Source organism: Schistosoma haematobium, chromosome ZW (genome assembly GCF_000699445.3).
Source record: "Schistosoma haematobium chromosome ZW, whole genome shotgun sequence".
In the NCBI taxonomy this organism is placed as follows: domain Eukaryota; kingdom Metazoa; phylum Platyhelminthes; class Trematoda; order Strigeidida; family Schistosomatidae; genus Schistosoma; species Schistosoma haematobium.
In genome coordinates, this window is record NC_067195.1 from 15,814,562 (window position 1) to 15,832,836 (window position 18,275).

General features: G+C 44.9%; 1 protein-coding gene across 1 annotated transcript; it reads left to right on the forward strand.

Moving 5' to 3' along the window:
* Window positions 1–465: 465 nt before the first annotated feature.
* On the forward strand, window positions 466–13,724 carry EPS15_2 (Epidermal growth factor receptor substrate 15; the record flags this gene model as incomplete). Its single annotated transcript, XM_051218671.1, has 6 exons — window positions 466–590; window positions 1,657–1,758; window positions 4,315–4,554; window positions 12,192–12,484; window positions 12,897–13,079; window positions 13,661–13,724. The coding sequence occupies exons 1-6, from the start codon at window positions 489–491 to the stop codon at window positions 13,722–13,724; spliced, it is 984 nt and encodes a 327-aa protein (XP_051070517.1). The 5' UTR covers window positions 466–488.
* Window positions 13,725–18,275: the final 4,551 nt, after the last annotated feature.

Consider the following 18,275-nt stretch of genomic DNA (forward strand, 5'->3'; position numbering starts at 1 on the left):
GAATTGTATTCTTCAATTCTTTCGAATAACACAAACGTTTAAGACGAAATGAAGTTGGTTGGAAGTGCATTGTACATTGTTGGCTGACATGATTTATTGTTATTTGGTGCATTAACCACAATGTAGGAATTTAACTACCAGTTATATATATTTTCTCCTGTGTGACAAGTTCTTTTAACTGTGTGTGACTCCAATTACTTTACGTTTTCATTAAAACTTTGTACGAAATCGTTCAGTGTATTTTGTTACCTCGGAGCCACAGAATATTACTGTTTTGGTTGGAATATTATCTAGGGTTTTCATCACGAACTGACATCAACTATAATGCCAAAACTATTTTACCAAAATTCCGAGCCCTGTTATGTTATACCTCGTATATGTGCTGTGCTTCGACGGAAAAATAATTGTCTCTTATATTGTTTTTATATCATTTAATTGAATGCTAAACGTTTTTTATTTAATTCAGGTGATATTCTTAGACTTCAAAGATGGCTTATGAGATCTCTGTTCCTGATGCGTATAGGTATAGGACGATTTTCGATCAACTTCAGCCAACCTATGGGAAATTATCTGGGGAAAAAATTAGAGAGGTTTGTGGAATTTTGTTTGCCGACTGCCATTAGTTTAGATTAATGTGATTCTGTTGAGCAACATTTTTTAACCTAGTGAAATTATTGCTTATTATATTGATTACAGTCCTAAGAAAGCTGGGAAACTATCATCTATTGAATTGGTTGGAACGTCTGCAGTGCTTTAAGAATAGCTATTCTGTTATTTTTGGACGTAATCCTTTTTTCTCCGAACGCTATTGACTCCATTTGTCTTCATTTATCTGCGTGAATTAATTTTTAAATTAAAGTGGCAAATACTCCGGCATATCTGGAATCACTTACAATGTCGAAGACAGGAGTTTGAACACCATTCATATACTTAAGTCTCAGTCCCTAGCTATCATACCCAGCTGTTGCGTAACGGATTTAAATCATAGTCTGGTACATGAATTAGCACTTCTTGTGGAAATACTAATTTATTCCACATTTCATTTATAATCAAGTATCAATTATCACTGATATCCTCATAAAACATCTTGAAAATACAATGGTCCGCTCACGTCGGTCTGTACTCAAAGATTTAAAATTTCTTTCGCAGTTGCAAGAATAGCTGTTGTTATATGTAATACTTCCACAAGACATCGAACTTCTTTATTTTTAGTAATTTCCTTTCAAATGGGCATTAGTCCATCAACGATTAGGTAGTTTGGTTCAACTAGTTTATTCAGTCTCCATAGGTACATCACCTAAAAAGTAATACTGAACTTCCGTAAAAGTAGAATGTGTGTGTGGATAGCGTGCATATTTCTTATCCTAGTGCTGTAACCTTTTAACGTTTAAACAGTTTTATGATATTAAAAATCTATTCTAAACTAAAATTACTTAATTATTTGGCTATTCTAAACAGATGTTTCCGAACTACAACTGGCTACAATCAATGAAATAACGATAGTGATTAATTGAGAACAATTGATATGTTTTTACGCTGTTTCATTTATACACCGTCAAATACACAAAAGAATAAACTTATTGAGACCCGTGACTAAACTTTTTGTCATCAATATGCTATATATAGTTCCTGATTTGACCATTCGTTTTTTCCCAGGTATTTTTAAAGTTTCAGTTACCAGTTGAAACTCTTGGAAAAATATGGGACCTTTCAGATATTGATAATGATGGTAGTCTAGATCAGAGCGAGTTCATTGTTGTAAGTTTAAAGTGATATTCGTAACTTAGTTTTTCATGCCTATAATCGTTATACTAAATTTCAGTATAATTTTAATGCTGAGTGGTTATCTTAGGATTCTCGTCAAAATTTCACTGATTATTATTAGTTAGTGCTACTATGTCTGATATTTTCTTACGGTAGAGAAGTGTGTAATAACACTTATAGGTCTTAGTTCTCATTAAATAACCCTACTGGTTGGTTACTTATTGTCATCATTTTTATCGCCCCGGTGTGTTTTACTCGTGCCATTACTTATTTCAGTGGGTTCGTCTTCCCCAGCATAAGATTGTTTGAAAGGGTCCCGGGAACCCTTAAAACAAATGGTTTCCGCTTATGAAGTCATTGTTCTTTGGTGCAAGCCTTCTCAGAAAGCTCAGACTTCCTTATATGTTACATAATTATATACTCTGAATTGTCCTCCAATCATTTAACTAGCATTTGCTGCAAAGTTGACCAATTTGATTCGCATCAGCTGAATTAATTTTTTTCTAGTCAGACAATTGTGTATTAAATACTTCTTAGGTTGTTGAAATAACATCTAGATAAAAGTATGTGAAATAAATCATCAACCATCCAGTCATAAACAATGTAAGAACCTGATGCAAGTGAATATCGGCTCAAGTTGACGCATAAGTGACCAATCTTATTGAATGTGGACGGTAATTAACTGTATCTCATTCTCTTACCTTCATCATTTATTATTTGTCAGTTTGAATCTTTAGTGATTCAGTTGTATCTCTGATATTCTACTATATTGTGTTCTAACCTTCACTTCCAGTCTGCAATTTGTATCAATACAGTCTGCGTTATTCATACCTCAATTCCAATTACTTAGTTTTAGTCACATAAGTCAATCGTTTGCAACGTAGAACCTTGTAAGTGTGTACATTGGTTCAAGTTCATATATCCTATCAGCACAGCGCGATAAAATTATCAGGCCAAATCCCGGAATAACGTAGCTAGTAACAGTATCAGTGATAATAGAAAAATTACTCATCGAAGATACGATTCGAGAAGAAAATCTAAGTTGGTGAATTGAAAAAGATTATGAGTCATTCCGAAGCTTAGAACTGGGAGAAGACAAAGAATTGATGCACCTGTGTCATTACAAACGATTTTGGGCCATATCATTCTAAGTCTCTAACCACTGGTTACGAAAATCACGTGGGCTTCAACCAGGTATTTTACACCTGTTAACACACGAGTCAGTCCAATTGTCAGTGACTTCATGGAGTGATGCGGTGTTTTGGTTTGACCGCCCCTCGGATTCTTCCAGCTCACCCTTACACCAAACAACATCACCCGTCAAGGTAGGCAGTAGCTGGGTATATGTAACACATGTCCCAACCACGTCAGATGATGAGAATTCGTTACCCCACCAACCGAATCGACATCTTTAACTTGTGCTCTATGCCTAACCTGGGCATTGATTACTTTGTGTTTCCAAAACACGAACAGTGCTTCGAAGACAAGCGTGATTGAATACTAGTGCTATCCTTAATGAGTATACTTCACATCCATAAAGTGAAACGGAGCAAACTGGTGCACAGTAAACTCGTCCTTTGTTGGTAGATGAATATCTCTCCTACACCACAAGTGATGCAAGTTGACAAATGCCGATCGAGATTTCTGAGTTTGTGCTGAAATTTCTTCAGATACCAGAGCACCAGGACTGATGAGGCTCCCAAGATAAGTAAAGCGGTCGGTACGTCCAACTAATTCACTCCCTAACATTAATTCAGGCGCCGACACATGCCAATTCCAAAGCAACATTTTTCATTTGGAGGGAAAGAATCGAATTCCAAACATACTTGCCTTGTAGCTTAACGGGGTCATAAGATTCCGGAATTTGCCATTCTCTTCACTGAATAGCGGTATATCTTCTGCGTATTCTAAGTCAACAAGTGAATCTCCTGGTAGAAGATAAAAGTGTTATTTCTGAAATTATTTATTTGACAGAGTTAAATAAAGATGAGGAGAGCGGAAAACTTTGGGGAACACCGCTTGAAATAATCAATTTGGGTAACAGTTCTCCATAAGCTTGAAATATTCGTGTGAAACTACACTTGTGGTGCGGGTTACTTATATTTATATAAGTAGTATATAAGGGTGGTCAGGCATAGAATGTATTTCAGCAGAAGATCGATGAGGAAAGAACAGTAACGGAACGCAATTGGTATGAAAACGCATGAACAATGAAATCTGAAACAATGGATTGATGTTTGCGACAAGAACGGTCAAGTTTGAGATGATGGATTGATATTTTGCAAATTAACGATTTACTATACGGTTCTCAGATTTTGTTGAGATGCCCTGTAGTTTTGTGCTCAAATACATTCCATTGTCCTCACTCGTGTTCTTATTCACTACACACTGAGTATTGAAACGAGTTCGAATTTTTGTCAGGTTGTCAGGACACGGAAACCTTACTCCATACATCCTAAGTTTCTATACACCTTTAAATCTGTACAATTGTGTTTAGGATAATACAGCTTTTTTTAATTCGATAAATATTTATTACGATTTTGATTGTAGGCTATGCATTTGGTCCATCAATCACTGGAGGGTAAAATATTACCGGACAAACTACCAAAGAATTTAGTTCCTCCTGACAAAGAACATTATTTTTCAAACTCTACGTCTATTAATAATTCCATGTTGTGTTTACCGCCTATTACTAGTGATGCTGATTTTAATTTAGCACTAGTCCCTGTGCAGTCTACATCAGAATTAAATCCAAAACAGAGTACTGGATATTCATCAGCGCTTGTATCCGTGAGTAATAAAATATTTCAATCTTCATTATTGATCCAGCTTAATGATTTCACTTATCATAAATATTAATTGATCCTTTTTTGATTTTACTCACTTAAATTTCTCTGCTTTTACTAGCATAAGGCAAACTGGTCTTGTAGTACTTTGAAACTTCGCTTTAATAATTCCGTCCGTAATATAGTACAGTGAATGCAGTTTACATTTCTACATATTACCGACTATTGTCTTATATAGCTGTTGTGTTCTTTTGCTGTCTAGTGTTCCCTGACCACGATGGTCCCAGTTAACTCCCCCCAAATCAACACCATGTAAGAAGAGACGATGCATATTCCAGCAAACCTGAACAGCAGACATACAGAATTAGAAACTTTAGACTATGTATATAATTTACGTAAGAATATACCATCGCGATTCAACCACTATTTATTTATTTATTTGAACACATGAATATTGGTACAAGAGAGCGCCAATATATATGCGCCACACAAAACAATGAAAATTCGAAGAGAAGTACAAAAAAAAAACTAAGGAGCGCAAAAGAAAAAGAGAACAATAACGAAGAGATTGGTGTAAGGTAGTGTGGTAGTAACGAGGGAACGAAAAGGTACAATCAGAAGAAATCTTTCAGGTAAGGGAGACACAACCACTTTTTATGAAGAAAGTAAAAGAAGATTACAGCAGGATCGCCACTGGCTTCTATTCTGAGCCATATCTGATAACGTCTCTAGCCACTGTGTAGCACCATCTCTCAGACCCCAACCAGGGAGTCGTGAAGGACCAACAGAAGCCAGCCCTTTGCAGCTTTCTTTCATCCCACGACACCATGTCATGCACTGACCACCTCTCCGCTTCTTCCAACCAGTCCCAGCGTCGGCAAATAATGCACGATGTGGAATTCTCTGGGACGACATTCGGAGAACATGTCCAAGCCACCGAAGTCGGTGTTTCAAGATGGTGACACCAATCGGATTATCGTCTATGTGCCCGAACACACGATGCCGAACCTCTGCATTACTGACATGATGTTGCCACTGAATGTCAGCAATCCTTCGGAGACAGCGACGATCGAACACAGAGAGTCGTCTAACATCCTCAACTCGGAGAGACCAGGTTTCACAAGCATAGAGCAGAACTGCTCTCACCGACGCGTTGTAGATCCGACCTTTTACAACCAGACTAACATCACGAAGGCGCCAAAGGTGGCCCAGATTGGCATAAGCCGCTCTGGCTTTCACTATACGTGCATTGATCTCATCACTCACACCCCCACCAGCACTTATGCAGCTACTTAGATACACGAACTTCTCGACTACTATCTGTTCACCGTCCAGGGTGAGTACAGGATTGGAATCCTGCCAGTCTTGTAGAAGTACTTTGCACTTCGAAGGTGCAAAGCACATACCGTACCTACGGACACTGATTGCCAACTGATTAAGTGCGGATTGCATGCTTTGGGCATTATCGCACAGTAAGACAATATCGTCCGCATACTCAAGGTCAAGAAGTCTTTCTCCAGGCAACAGATCCACACCACCATTACTTACATTCATCAGAGCTGTTTCCAGAATGTCATCGATGGCAAAGTTGAATGGTGAGATTGGGCAACACTGTCTAACCCCACTGCTCGAATGGAACAATGGAGAGAGGTGGTTGTATGCCCTCACTCTGCCTGAGGTGTTTGTATATAGGGCTTTTAGGATGTCAATAAACTTCTCAGACACACCCTTCTTCAATAGACAATCCCAGAGAACAGTCCTATCCAACGAATCGAAGGCAGCCCTAATGCCAAGAAACACTACGATTGTTGGCCTTTGATAAGTATTGCGGTGTTCTAACATTTGGCGGAGGGTGAAGATATGATCAATACATCCTCGACCGGAACGAAACCCAGCCTACTCCTCGCGAGTCAATCTTTCTCGGGTTTTGAACAACCTACGAAGAATGACGGAAGCCAATAGCTTGGACGCAATCGGAAGTAGACTTATCCCCCAATAGATGTTACAGGAACGACGTGAACCCTTTTTAAAAATAGGGACAACTATCGACTCATTCTATGACGTTGGTGGATCAGTCGTCACCGGCCATGGAGGGCAGGACAGTCTGACCGATGTTGCCGGAGCAGCAGGCCAGTTGAACTGCCCTTCGAAGAATCCTGCCTATCGTCCAAGACGTCGATGAATGTTAGTGATTGGCATCCCATCATCCTCGCAGATTGTTTCACTCACACCAGACTTCTTGCTGCCAGTGGCTCGGATGAGCTGGAAGAGCTTCCGGTAGTTACCAGATGCAGCTGCTGCTTCCAGCTCATTAGCACGCTTCGACCACCAGGCTTCTCGGTCCTTACGCAAGCTTTGCCCAATTTCCTTACGTAACATCCTTCGTTTATGGTCAAACTCACGGTCACCCGGAGTAGACCGACGGGCTTCAATGAGTTGTAAGGAACCAGAAGAAACCCAGTGCTTAAAAGCGGGACGTTTCGCAAACCCACAACTGACTGTTCCCGCCATTTTCATGGCGTCATGCAATTGCAACCAATGCTCATCTATACTTTTCGGTGGAGTGGTAGCTAGCCTAGAGGCTAGCTCGGTTCGATACTTACTTGCAACAGAAGTTGCAACCAGCTTGCTAACATCAATCTTTTGGTGGTGGTCACTTCGTTGGCCACTGAAAAGTAAGGCAAGATTGGCGCAGACCAAGGCATGGTCAGAGTCCAGATAGGTACTCCAAAAGCAGTGGCAGTCTTGTACACAACCACGCCAGCGGTAGCTGATCGCGATGTGATCAATCTGAGTCCAGGCTTGAGATGCAGAGGGAGGACGCCAGGTGGCACATCGGCGATGACTGTGCCGAAAGTTAGTGCTAGCCAGAAACAGGTTGTGGTCTGTGCACAGTTGCAGTAGACAGTCCCTGTTATCTGACCTGCGACCAACAAGTCCCCATCGGCCACCTAAACGACTCTCTTCTGTGCCTAGACGCCCGACCTGAGCATTCAAGTCTCCGGCTAGTACTACAATATCTGTCGAACGCACTTTCTGGAGAAAAACAGATAACTGGTGGTAAAACTCATCCTTGATTGCATCCGGGCTGCAATCTGTCGGGGCATAGGCGGAGATGACGAAAAGACATCGTTTCTCACGCCGATTTCTTCTCACTTTGATGGAACTTTCTAATCTAACAGCACATAACCGACTGTTAATGGGGATCCAATCGACTAGTGCTGCCTCAGCTCTAGCGCTTAGTGCGACACCAACGCCTGCAAGACCAGACGAAGATGCCACAGGGTCCCCGGATAAGCGCACGTAAAACAAGCTTTTGAAGCGACAGATGGAGATCGAATTTGTAGTACTTCACCAGAGTCTTGAATACGGGTCTCGGATAGACAACAAACATCAATATTAAGACTTTCCAAAGACATAGCCAGCCCTATCTGTTGTCCAACCTTCATAACTGTGCGAACGTTGAAGGCAGCCAGTTTGAATAGTGCACGTGGTTTCAGAAAAACTGCTTCACTACTCGTATTCGGTGGTAACATACAGTTTTCAACCGGACAGTGACTCGAGAACGTTTAGATACAGTCGAATTTCCACCAAAGACGAGCCGCTGTATAAGTATAAAAGAGGGTGAATAATGTGGAAAATAATAGTAATAATAATAATGACAATAATGGTAATAATAATAATAGTATTAATAATGACAATAATTGTAATGATAATAATTTGAATCAATTGATTGTTTTTCGAAGCGAGAAAAATAATTTCCATAGACATAAAGAGTTCATCATTTGTGTGTGGGCTGTGATACTGCCCGGGTGCCCAAACCGAAGCAGGTGGTTATCTTAGGGGGCCACTCCCCGAGCCTTTGATCTAAAGGTCTAACCCACAAGGCAGTGGAGCATCGTAAGGAGATGCAATCCCATGGTAGCCGGTGACCAACGATTGGTTCATACGCCATTTGTTCCTGCAGGATACTGGAGCCCATGTGCACCATTGGTTTGGAATCCGGTTAAAGCGCCGGACATTCGCTTTTCGTCCTCTCATTTTCGTAAACAACACCCCCGCCACGAGAAGGCAATGAGTAGGACTTCCCTGGCAGAGGCTGTATACGCGTGGCCGTGTGAGAGTATTTCGAGAGGGAGAGCGGACTCTCCCCACTCTCGGCCGTACCAGGGCATTCAGGGGGCGATTCAACCACTAGTACTAATTTGTTGGGAATGGATCAGTCAGTGTATTTCAATTTAAGTATGATCAGTACCTGTAATACTCAGGACCCTGTCATGTTAATAGTGATGACGTCAAACTGCTTAAACTCAAAAAAATTCGTCGTTTTTATGTTAGTGACTGTTAGAAAAAAGTTCTAGTGACGAGTTCAAAATTTGATTGAAATTGAGTGATTAGTTTATTTGATATATGGGTTGTTTAGCTTACCGGCCATTATATTGTAAGTTTTTGGACAATATAATCTCATTCACATTAGTTTATTTTTTTTCAAACTGTTGCTAATAGTGTTTATGTCAAACACAGTGTTTGAGCTCCTCAACTCTTACTTCTAACCTGTCAACGAGAACTGTTTCCTTGAGCCTATATCGTGGTGGGATTAGGATGATCGAAGGAAATTTAGTTCACATTTGACACTCAGTATATCTAATACTGAGAAATCGATTTTTCCGTATTTTTAATTAAAATTTGAAGAATAAACGGGGTTAGGACCATCAGTTACTTCTCGACAAACCATAAACTAACCATCGTAAAGTACCAGAGTGGATATGTAACTATTTATCTCCTTAATCTCAAAATAATTCGTGGAACTAAGTACTGCTCTTTATTTTGACCACTAGTCTATAAAATAATCTTTTAGATTTAAAAGTTGGGGACAATGGCGGTCGTTTGAATCCCAATCGCTTAGAGGAACCGCTAGTCTGCAATTAGACTTCTAAAGTAGGATGTTTGTGATTAAGTTGTTTTTGGTGGAGTTTTGTTCTCTGAGCTGGATGGTTTGGTCGTGGAGCTTTCATCGTTCTTCTGAACGACATCATCAGCACAAACTTCAGATAGAAGTGAAGTGTTCGAATTTCTCCATATGTGTTTCAAAGCTTGTTCCGCGCACCTCGATGTTGATTGGTCCTTATTGACCTTAAATTTGTCATTGTTTACTTCTTTGTTTTGGTTGTGTCTCCCATTGGTTTGATTTTTGTTCCTATATTTGTGCATGATTTTTCTGATTGGTTGATAAATTGGATTGATTTCAATATGTTTGTTGATTGCTGATTGACCTGAGTGCCAGGTTTCTAGAAATTCTCTGGTGTTTTTGGAGTTTCCTCTGTCTAAGATTTCCACATTTTTCCAATCGAATGAGTGTCCGCAGTTGTCCACGTGTATTGATATAAGTGAGGAAGTATCACGGCGTTTGACTGCTAATTGATGTCCATGTAGGCGAAGGTGAAGGGGGCGTCCGGTTTGTCCAATGTAGTGTTTTTCGCAGTTGGTACAATTTATTTTGTAGATGATGTTTGATTTGTCTTCCTTTTTATTTCATCTTTTGGTTTGCATAGGATTGATTGTAGTGATTTTGTCGGTTTGTGTGCCACACCTATTCCGAAGGTTTTCAGCAGTCTCGTTGCGGTTTCTGATATTCCTTGTATATATGGTAGGGTGATCCTTCTGTTGATTTTTGTGCTTGACTTGAGTTCTAATGCTGCGTGCGGTTGGTATTTTTTGATGAAGTTTATTGGGTAGCCGTTCTTCTGAAATACATCCTTCAGGTATTTCTCTTCATTTCTTCGTGCTGCCAGTGTGCTGCAGTGTGTCCTCGCCCTCTTGAACAAATTGTGTACGCAGTTGATTTTGTGAGCTCTTGGGTTGTTGCTATTGTAGTTGAGAATTTGATCTGTATGGGTCGGTTTCCTATATACTTGAGTTTCCAGTTTTTCTGTGTCGGTTCTAGCGATCAATATATCCAAGAATGCTAGTTTGTTGTTTGACTCCTGTTCCATGGTGAACTTAATGTCATCGAAGACGTTGTTGATCAGTTTGTAAGTGTTTTCTAGTTCATTCTTTTTGACGATGATGAAGGTGTCGTCTACATAGCGAATCCAAACTTTTGGTTTGATCACTGGTAATATAGCGGCTTCTAGTCTTTGCATCTCTGCCTCTGTGATCAATCCTGATATTGGTGATCCCATTGGTGTCCCTTTCGTTTGTTCGTAGATTTTGTTGTTAAGCTGTGTCGATCAGTTACTGAGATTGTATATTTAGTGTTTATTTTATCTATTTATTTGAATATATAAATATTAGTACAAAGGCACACCGAACACGTATGCGCCACACAAGTCAGTTGATTTGTGTGTGGGTTGTAATACTGTTCGGGTGCCCAGACCGAAGCAGGTTGTTTTCTTAGGGGGTCACATCCAGAGCCTTCGACTTACAGGTCTGATCCATAAGGCAGTGGAGCAACGTAAATAGATGCAGTCCCATGGTAGTCAGTGACCAACGATTGGTTCATACGCCATTTGTTCCTTTAAGATCCTGGAGCATATGTGCACCATTGGTATGAAATCAGGGTTTTCCAACCCCTTAGGTGGACCCTCTGTTTCTACCAACCCGGTTAAGGCGCCGAACATTCGCTTTTCGTCCTCTCAACTTCGTAAACAGGACATTCGCCGCGAGAAGTCAGTCACTAGGAATTCTCTGGTAGTGGCTGTAAACGCGTTGATATGTGAGAGGATGTCGAAAGGGAGAGCTGACTCCCCATTCTCGGCCATACCCAGGGCATTTGGGGGCTATACTCAGTGTATTTCCTATGATACGTGTACAACATTTATTTTTAGTTAAAGCAAAAATAAACCTATCTAAAAACGGAAACATGAATAAAAATCTGTAAAGCCATTGGTTATCAGTCTGCACTTGCATGGGAGAGGTTTTCAATGATCAGTGATACGGAATTATCGGCTTTTAGATAAAATGCTAATCGATAAATGGTAACGAGTGACACTAAGTGTACCGCGTTATGGCTGCTTACAAGAACTGATTATTGATGTAGGCAACACCACTGGCCAGATGAGATTTTTATGTAATAAAATAAAATGCTTATTTACAGATTATAAAAACAGAAAAAAAACATAAAATATCAAAGCTGATGAAAAGGAATTAGCTCGTAGGTCTCATTCTGCAATCAAATAGGACATCACTGTTAGGCCTGGGTATCGTATCAAAATAATTTATCAGTTCGAATTAACTTGGCTCTCTGTAGATATTCTGTTGTTAGATTATTATTATTATTATTACTATTACTATTAATGGTTTTAGGCAATACAGTGGTCGTCTTAATCGTGATGATTTCATCAAGTACACATTTGCTCCCCCACCGATTTATTTATTCAGAGAAACTTTATTCTCATTGTAACGTAATTATACCTAAATTTCTACTCGTTTTGTTGTGACTAACTGTTTCAAAAGGTACCTAGTCGTTAGGTGTGTTGCTACTCTCATAAGTAATTCATAAAGCTCGGGCTGAAATCAATAATGATAAAATATTTTTCTTACATTACTAGCGAATGAACATATGGTTGACTTTCAGAAAAAGTATACAATTTAATTTAGATAATATTACTGTTTTTTACTGCAAACATTTGAATCAATTAGGCTTTTCCAACCGGTGAAACATTAACTACACAGTCAACTCATACAACTCCCACTGTTTGGGCTCTGTCTGGTCATCAACCTTATCTTCAGTCGTATAATTTTCCAGAATGGGCTATTTCAGCAGACGAACATGCAAAAAATCTGAGAGTTTTTGCTGCCCTAGATATGGATGCTGATGGGTTAGTTTCAGGCCCTGAAGTGAGAGATATTCTGATGCGATCCGGTTTACCTCAAGATATTCTCGCTCATATATGGGAGCTGGTTGATATACAAAATACTGGTTTGTTAAACAGGTAAATGTCTTTCAATTCAATTAACATTTCTACATTATCTGCGATACTTTATTTGTCTTCACTGATAAGTAAATATTATAATTTTCCGGTTGCTATTACAGTTCGTTATGATGCTGTATTTTACTTTACTTCTATGATTAGTTTCTATTGGTATACTCCGCTACATATCTAACTGTCTTTAGCTATATATTACTGCATGTATATTATATCTTTATTTTTATCGTATGATCCGTAGCTTTTTAGGCGTAATAACGATGTTTTCACTATCTTACCAGGCTTTAGGATCCATGTTTGGAATATCGAACACTTTATCGCACCATTAATTGTAAATTCTTAGTCATTTTGTCCAATTTATTTTAAAGTAGAATTTGAGCTGTATTTTATCTTGTAAGAATTTTATTTGTATTTACAGTGAACAGTTTACAGTGGCCATGCATTTGGCAACGGAACAGTTATCTGCGGGCTTATCTAATCGTACCCTTCCTAATGTACTTCCACCCGCTTTACTTCCACCAAGTTTGCGCCCTATTCCTCCAGATCCGTCTATTTATAAAGAATCTAACAAACTAATTGTAGAAATAGAAGCATTAAGCCGGTATGTTATTATTATTGCGTTCAATTTTTGTAGCATAGGTTTTTCTTGCTCAATTATCGTTTTGTATTTGTTATTGATAAAGTATTCAGTTTGTTTTTGATTGAGATCATGAACCGATTGATGTTAGACCATCACAATTGAAAACCTGGAAGCACTGGACGGCCGTTTCGTCCTATTGTGGATTGGTTGATGTTAGAAACTATCACCATTGGATGCCGGCTCAGTGGTTCAGTTGGTTAAGCGTTCGCGCGCGAGACCGAAGGCCCTGGGTTCGAATCCCGCTCGCGGGATCGTGGATGCGCACTGCTGAGGAGTCCCACAATAGGACGAAACGGCCGCCCAGTGCTTCCAGGTTTTCAATTGTGATGGTATAACATCAATCGGTTCATGATCTCAATCAAAAACTTAATAATCTCCACAACCCCTATACTAGTATTCAGTTTGTGTTGACCATCAAACTGAGTGTACTTACTAGAATTATCCTGGTGGGTTTTAATGAATATTTTTTAATAATTTGGTTGTTATTTGTGTAAGCTACTAAGCAGTTATTATGATCTGTATTATGGGGATTCTATCTGTAGACCTATTGGTCAAGTGATTTCATTTAAAGTAAAATTCCTTAATTTCAACAAACCTGATGTGTAATAAAGTAGGCGGCGGTAACATATAGCTCGAACTAGAATACCTTTATACTCCATTTCTTGTTTCTCTCCTAACACGGAATATTGCAACAGACTATCAGTTTATTGACAGAAGTCAGGGTTGACAGATCTGGGCAAATAATATATGCATACAAATTTAAAACATATGAATATAAAACACTTGAAAATAAGGTGAATATTTCGCGAACTAAAAACGGGCAAATAAAAAGAGCGTTTTTAGTTGTAGTTTAAATAAAGGGTTTATTTTTTGGCGGTTACTGGGTGGATTAGCGGAATTTTGTATTTAGTGAAATAAAAATTAACAGGTAAGTAAATTGTTTCATACTCATATGAAGTCCTCGAAAAACTTTTCGCTTGTCACATACACGAAAACTAAGTATTTACCCTGAAGCATTACTGAAATTCGAAAACCTTTTCGATTATCACTGAAGTCATGTAATATGTGAACTGTGTTAGAGGAAAGTTGTTATCACCATAATTAAGTTGTCTTATCACGAATTATTGTTAACTTCGTCACATAATGTATAATATGAAGGTTGGATAATCAAGATATGTGGAGCTATGCTACATTTTTGGGGCTTACAGCTTATAGCTTGAGTCTACAGTACTACTACTACTACTACTACTACTAACTACTACTACTACTACTACTACTGCTGCTGCTGCTGCTGCTGCTGCTGCTGCTGCTGCTGCTGCTGCTGCTGCTGCTGCTGCTGCTGCTGCTGCTGCTGCTGCTGCTGCTGCTGCTGCTGCTGCTGCTGCTGCTGCTGCTGCTGCTGCTGCTGCTGCTGCTGCTGCTGCTGCTGCTGCTGCTGCTGCTGCTGCTGCTGCTGCTGCTGCTGCTGCTGCTGCTGCTGCTGCTGCTGCTGCTGCTGCTGCTGCTGCTGCTGCTGCTGCTGCTGCTGCTGCTGCTTGCTGCTGCTGCTGCTGCTGCTGCTGCTGCTGCTGCTGCTGCTGCTGCTGCTGCTGCTGCTGCTGCTGCTGCTGCTGCTGCTGCTGCTGCTGCTGCTGCTGCTGCTGCTGCTGCTGCTGCTGCTGCTGCTGCTGCTGCTGCTGCTGCTGCTGCTGCTGCTGCTGCTGCTGCTGCTGCTGCTGCTGCTGCTGCTGCTGCTGCTGCTGCTGCTGCTGCTGCTGCTGCTGCTGCTGCTGCTGCTGCTGCTGCTGCTGCTGCTGCTGCTGCTGCTGCTGCTGCTGCTGCTGCTGCTGCTGCTGCTGCTGCTGCTGCTGCTGCTGCTGCTGCTGCTGCTGCTGCTGCTGCTGCTGCTGCTGCTGCTGCTGCTGCTGCTGCTGCTGCTGCTGCTGCTGCTGCTGCTGCTGCTGCTGCTGCTGCTGCTGCTGCTGCTGCTGCTGCTGCTGCTGCTGCTGCTGCTGCTGCTGCTGCTGCTGCTGCTGCTGCTGCTGCTGCTGCTGCTGCTGCTGCTGCTGCTGCTGCTGCTGCTGCTGCTGCTGCTGCTGCTGCTGCTGCTGCTGCTGCTGCTGCTGCTGCTGCTGCTGCTGCTGCTGCTGCTGCTGCTGCTGCTGCTGCTGCTGCTGCTGCTGCTGCTGCTGCTGCTGCTGCTGCTGCTGCTGCTGCTGCTGCTGCTGCTGCTGCTGCTGCTGCTGCTGCTGCTGCTGCTGCTGCTGCTGCTGCTGCTGCTGCTGCTGCTGCTGCTGCTGCTGCTGCTGCTGCTGCTGCTGCTGCTGCTGCTGCTGCTGCTGCTGCTGCTGCTGCTGCTGCTGCTGCTGCTGCTGCTGCTGCTGCTGCTGCTGCTGCTGCTGCTGCTGCTGCTGCTGCTGCTGCTGCTGCTGCTGCTGCTGCTGCTGCTGCTGCTGCTGCTGCTGCTGCTGCTGCTGCTGCTGCTGCTGCTGCTGCTGCTGCTGCTGCTGCTGCTGCTGCTGCTGCTGCTGCTGCTGCTGCTGCTGCTGCTGCTGCTGCTGCTGCTGCTGCTGCTGCTGCTGCTGCTGCTGCTGCTGCTGCTGCTGCTGCTGCTGCTGCTGCTGCTGCTGCTGCTGCTGCTGCTGCTGCTGCTGCTGCTGCTGCTGCTGCTGCTGCTGCTGCTGCTGCTGCTGCTGCTGCTGCTGCTGCTGCTGCTGCTGCTGCTGCTGCTGCTGCTGCTGCTGCTGCTGCTGCTGCTGCTGCTGCTGCTGCTGCTGCTGCTGCTGCTGCTGCTGCTGCTGCTGCTGCTGCTGCTGCTGCTGCTGCTGCTGCTGCTGCTGCTGCTGCTGCTGCTGCTGCTGCTGCTGCTGCTGCTGCTGCTGCTGCTGCTGCTGCTGCTGCTGCTGCTGCTGCTGCTGCTGCTGCTGCTGCTGCTGCTGCTGCTGCTGCTGCTGCTGCTGCTGCTGCTGCTGCTGCTGCTGCTGCTGCTGCTGCTGCTGCTGCTGCTGCTGCTGCTGCTGCTGCTGCTGCTGCTGCTGCTGCTGCTGCTGCTGCTGCTGCTGCTGCTGCTGCTGCTGCTGCTGCTGCTGCTGCTGCTGCTGCTGCTGCTGCTGCTGCTGCTGCTGCTGCTGCTGCTGCTGCTGCTGCTGCTGCTGCTGCTGCTGCTGCTGCTGCTGCTGCTGCTGCTGCTGCTGCTGCTGCTGCTGCTGCTGCTGCTGCTGCTGCTGCTGCTGCTGCTGCTGCTGCTGCTGCTGCTGCTGCTGCTGCTGCTGCTGCTGCTGCTGCTGCTGCTGCTGCTGCTGCTGCTGCTGCTGCTGCTGCTGCTGCTGCTGCTGCTGCTGCTGCTGCTGCTGCTGCTGCTGCTGCTGCTGCTGCTGCTGCTGCTGCTGCTGCTGCTGCTGCTGCTGCTGCTGCTGCTGCTGCTGCTGCTGCTGCTGCTGCTGCTGCTGCTGCTGCTGCTGCTGCTGCTGCTGCTGCTGCTGCTGCTGCTGCTGCTGCTGCTGCTGCTGCTGCTGCTGCTGCTGCTGCTGCTGCTGCTGCTGCTGCTGCTGCTGCTGCTGCTGCTGCTGCTGCTGCTGCTGCTGCTGCTGCTGCTGCTGCTGCTGCTGCTGCTGCTGCTGCTGCTGCTGCTGCTGCTGCTGCTGCTGCTGCTGCTGCTGCTGCTGCTGCTGCTGCTGCTGCTGCTGCTGCTGCTGCTGCTGCTGCTGCTGCTGCTGCTGCTGCTGCTGCTGCTGCTGCTGCTGCTGCTGCTGCTGCTGCTGCTGCTGCTGCTGCTGCTGCTGCTGCTGCTGCTGCTGCTGCTGCTGCTGCTGCTGCTGCTGCTGCTGCTGCTGCTGCTGCTGCTGCTGCTGCTGCTGCTGCTGCTGCTGCTGCTGCTGCTGCTGCTGCTGCTGCTGCTGCTGCTGCTGCTGCTGCTGCTGCTGCTGCTGCTGCTGCTGCTGCTGCTGCTGCTGCTGCTGCTGCTGCTGCTGCTGCTGCTGCTGCTGCTGCTGCTGCTGCTGCTGCTGCTGCTGCTGCTGCTGCTGCTGCTGCTGCTGCTGCTGCTGCTGCTGCTGCTGCTGCTGCTGCTGCTGCTGCTGCTGCTGCTGCTGCTGCTGCTGCTGCTGCTGCTGCTGCTGCTGCTGCTGCTGCTGCTGCTGCTGCTGCTGCTGCTGCTGCTGCTGCTGCTGCTGCTGCTGCTGCTGCTGCTGCTGCTGCTGCTGCTGCTGCTGCTGCTGCTGCTGCTGCTGCTGCTGCTGCTGCTGCTGCTGCTGCTGCTGCTGCTGCTGCTGCTGCTGCTGCTGCTGCTGCTGCTGCTGCTGCTGCTGCTGCTGCTGCTGCTGCTGCTGCTGCTGCTGCTGCTGCTGCTGCTGCTGCTGCTGCTGCTGCTGCTGCTGCTGCTGCTGCTGCTGCTGCTGCTGCTGCTGCTGCTGCTGCTGCTGCTGCTGCTGCTGCTGCTGCTGCTGCTGCTGCTGCTGCTGCTGCTGCTGCTGCTGCTGCTGCTGCTGCTGCTGCTGCTGCTGCTGCTGCTGCTGCTGCTGCTGCTGCTGCTGCTGCTGCTGCTGCTGCTGCTGCTGCTGCTGCTGCTGCTGCTGCTGCTGCTGCTGCTGCTGCTGCTGCTGCTGCTGCTGCTGCTGCTGCTGCTGCTGCTGCTGCTGCTGCTGCTGCTGCTGCTGCTGCTGCTGCTGCTGCTGCTGCTGCTGCTGCTGCTGCTGCTGCTGCTGCTGCTGCTGCTGCTGCTGCTGCTGCTGCTGCTGCTGCTGCTGCTGCTGCTGCTGCTGCTGCTGCTGCTGCTGCTGCTGCTGCTGCTGCTGCTGCTGCTGCTGCTGCTGCTGCTGCTGCTGCTGCTGCTGCTGCTGCTGCTGCTGCTGCTGCTGCTGCTGCTGCTGCTGCTGCTGCTGCTGCTGCTGCTGCTGCTGCTGCTGCTGCTGCTGCTGCTGCTGCTGCTGCTGCTGCTGCTGCTGCTGCTGCTGCTGCTGCTGCTGCTGCTGCTGCTGCTGCTGCTGCTGCTGCTGCTGCTGCTGCTGCTGCTGCTGCTGCTGCTGCTGCTGCTGCTGCTGCTGCTGCTGCTGCTGCTGCTGCTGCTGCTGCTGCTGCTGCTGCTGCTGCTGCTGCTGCTGCTGCTGCTGCTGCTGCTGCTGCTGCTGCTGCTGCTGCTGCTGCTGCTGCTGCTGCTGCTGCTGCTGCTGCTGCTGCTGC